Here is a 2,697-nt window from a genome sequence, read left to right on the forward strand (position 1 = left end):
GGGGGGCATTCCCACCCGCACGTTAGGTAGTCGGGTCAGACACTTTCCCCTGAACCACACTGAATTCTTTTTTATTCCTAGCCTTTGCAGACTGATAAAGAGAGTTCTGACCATATTTTTTGCAAGTGAACTCGAAACAGAAGAGTCTTTAGATCCTGGTTCTTTCCTTCCAAACATTCCCTTTTAAGCTCGTGTTTTCCCAGCAGGAAGCATAGCTGTGTGTTTCTCGGCCCTGGATCTGCCCTCGGGCACTGACTCCATCCAAAGCCAGCAGTCCAGTGGGCGGGCGCTTTGGGGCAGCGGGTGTCCCCAGATTCCCCATCACCTCGTCCCTTTAGTAGCTGTGGGCCTCGGATGCTCAAACCAGCCGGGGGGAAGGTGGACACCCTGGGAGCCGTTCCTCATCTTTCCTGCCAGACGTGGTCCCAGGCGTGAGCGGGACGGAGGGACACAGACCTCGCTGGCCTCCAGCAGTGCGGGTTTCCTCTGCTCTGTGGACAGCTTGTGAGCACGAGCTGACCCATAGCTCTGATTGGCTCGTAATGATTTCACAGGGGTCCTGCACCTGACAGGAGACCCCCAAGCCCTGGGAAATCCCACAGAGGCGGCTGGAGCCGGGAACGTGGACAAGTCTGTCCATTAAGTGGCTTTAATTCTTTCTGGAGGGAAAGGGACTGAATAATCGCTGAGTGGTGCTTTCAAACGAGAAGCATAGGAAGGGGTTACTGGGTGAGAAGCTTGGCCAGACGGATCCCTGTTGTTGTAGCCATGCCTGTGTTCCCACCGAGTGCTGGGTGCCGGGCTCTGGGCTCAGCATTTCACGCAGATCTCAATGCTCAGGTCGGGGAGGCTCAGCCAGTACCTGACGGGGACACTGAGGCTCTGAGGGGTGTCCCTACCCCAGCCTGGACCCCGATCAGACTCTAACCCATCTGGGGGTTTTGGTGCTTTCAGAAATGCCTCTGCCTTGCCTGCACCCAGAGCCACGCGAGACCCTACAGAAGGTGAAGAATGTTCTAGAACAATGCAAGTCCGGCCAGGCCTGCCCTGAGGAGCCGGTGTCCTGGGGTCTGTGCACGGCGTCCAGTGGTACAAGCTCACCGGACAGCGAGGAGCCCTCCTTCTGCTTGGACTCGGGGGCTGACTGGGCCCACCCAGAGGCCCTGGGCTCGCTGCTGCTGTTCCTGGACGCGCCTGGGTACAAGGCCTGCTTCCGTGGCCTGTATGACCCCGCCCTGCCAGGGCTGAGCACCTTGTTCTGTGGCTTCACCGACGAGGAAGAGCTGGCCGAGCTCCTGGCTCAGGCCCGGGGGGTGGCCAAGAAGGCTGGCTTCCCCATGGCCCTCGCCAGGCTCTGCTTCCTCCTGGGGCGGCTCTGTGCGCGCAGGCTGAAGCTGTCCCAGGCCCGCGTGTACTTCGAGGAGGCTCTGGGGGCGCTGGGGGGCCACTTTGGCGACCTCTTCCTGGTGGTGGCTGTGTACACCAACCTGGCCACCGTTCACCTGAAGCAGAAGAACAGGGACAGGTGCGTGCAGGTGGTGCCCAAGGCCTCGGCCCTGCTCCTGGGGATGCCCGGCCATGTCTGCAGCACCGAGGCCGAGTCGGAGCTCCTGAGGCTCGCCCTGCGGTGGGCCATCCTCGGCCGGAGCCCCCACGCCGAGGCCCGGGCCTGCTTCCTGCTGGCCCAGCACCACGCTCGCCTCAAGCAGCCGGAGGAGGCCCTGCCCTTCCTGGAAAGGCTGCTGCTGCTGCATGGGGCCTGGGGCTCGCCAGAGGCCTCGTGGCCGGCGGCCGGATACCTGCTGCTGGCTGACATCTATAGCCGCCGCTGCCTGCCACACCTGGCGCTCGGCTGCGTCCGGGTGGCCTCGCTGCGGGCCCGGGGCTCACCGGGCAGCACGCTGCGCAGCGTGGACCTGGTCCTCCAGAACTCTCCCCGGATGCACCGGCCGCCCTCCCAGACGGCACACTACCTCAGGCAGGCGCTGGCCTCGCTGGCCTCGTGGGCCCCGGGCGCGGGGCAGGCGCTGCGCGGCCCCCTCTGTGCCAGCCTGGCCCAGCTGCACAGCCGCCACGGGCAGCAGGCCCGGGCCATCTCCTTCATGATGCAGGCTGTGGAAGCGGCCGCGGGGGCCGGCGGCCGCCTGGCCGTGGACTACGTGGTGGCGCTGGCCTGGCTGTACGTGCTTCACGGCCAGAGCCCGGTGGCCCTGGACATTCTCGAGTCCGTCCTGGATGTGGCCGTGGCCAGTGTGGACCAAGAGGGCGTGGTCGCCAACATGGCGGCCGTGGCCCTGAAGAGGATGGGTAGGACCCGGCAGGCGGCCGAGGGCTACTACCGCGCCCTGCGTGTGGCCAGGACCCGGGGCCAGATGAGGAACCAGGCAGTGGCCCTGGCCAATTTCGGGGCCCTGTGCCTGCAGGCGGGCGCGGAGGGCCTGGCACAGCACTACCTCCTGCAGGCCGTGAGGCTCTTCTCGCGGCTGCCCAGTAGGGAGTGCGGCCAGGACTTCACCTGGGTGCTCCTGCGCCTGGGCCACCTGTACACCCGCAGGGCCCTTGCCCGGCAGGGCAAGTGCTACTATGAATGGGCCTTTCTGGTCGCCGTGGAGACCGACCACTTGGAGGGTAAGCATCGGCCACGCCCGGTTCCCGCCCCGCTCGTCCCTGGGTTTGGGTGGCGCACGCCGGGTTCCT

The 2,697-nt window shown here is 65.2% G+C and overlaps 1 protein-coding gene across 1 annotated transcript in view; it reads left to right on the forward strand.

The window, feature by feature from the left end:
- The window catches only part of SH3TC1 (SH3 domain and tetratricopeptide repeats 1), a 36,299-nt gene that overhangs the window by 20,543 nt on the left and 13,059 nt on the right, over positions 1-2,697 (forward strand). The window contains exon 12 of the mRNA XM_040625303.1: positions 955-2,628. Within this exon, the coding sequence (XP_040481237.1) occupies positions 955-2,628 (1,674 nt within the window). The remainder of the gene's footprint in view (positions 1-954; positions 2,629-2,697) is intronic.

This window comes from Ursus maritimus, unplaced genomic scaffold (assembly GCF_017311325.1).
Source record: "Ursus maritimus isolate PB19 unplaced genomic scaffold, ASM1731132v1 scaffold_8, whole genome shotgun sequence".
NCBI lineage: Eukaryota > Metazoa > Chordata > Mammalia > Carnivora > Ursidae > Ursus > Ursus maritimus.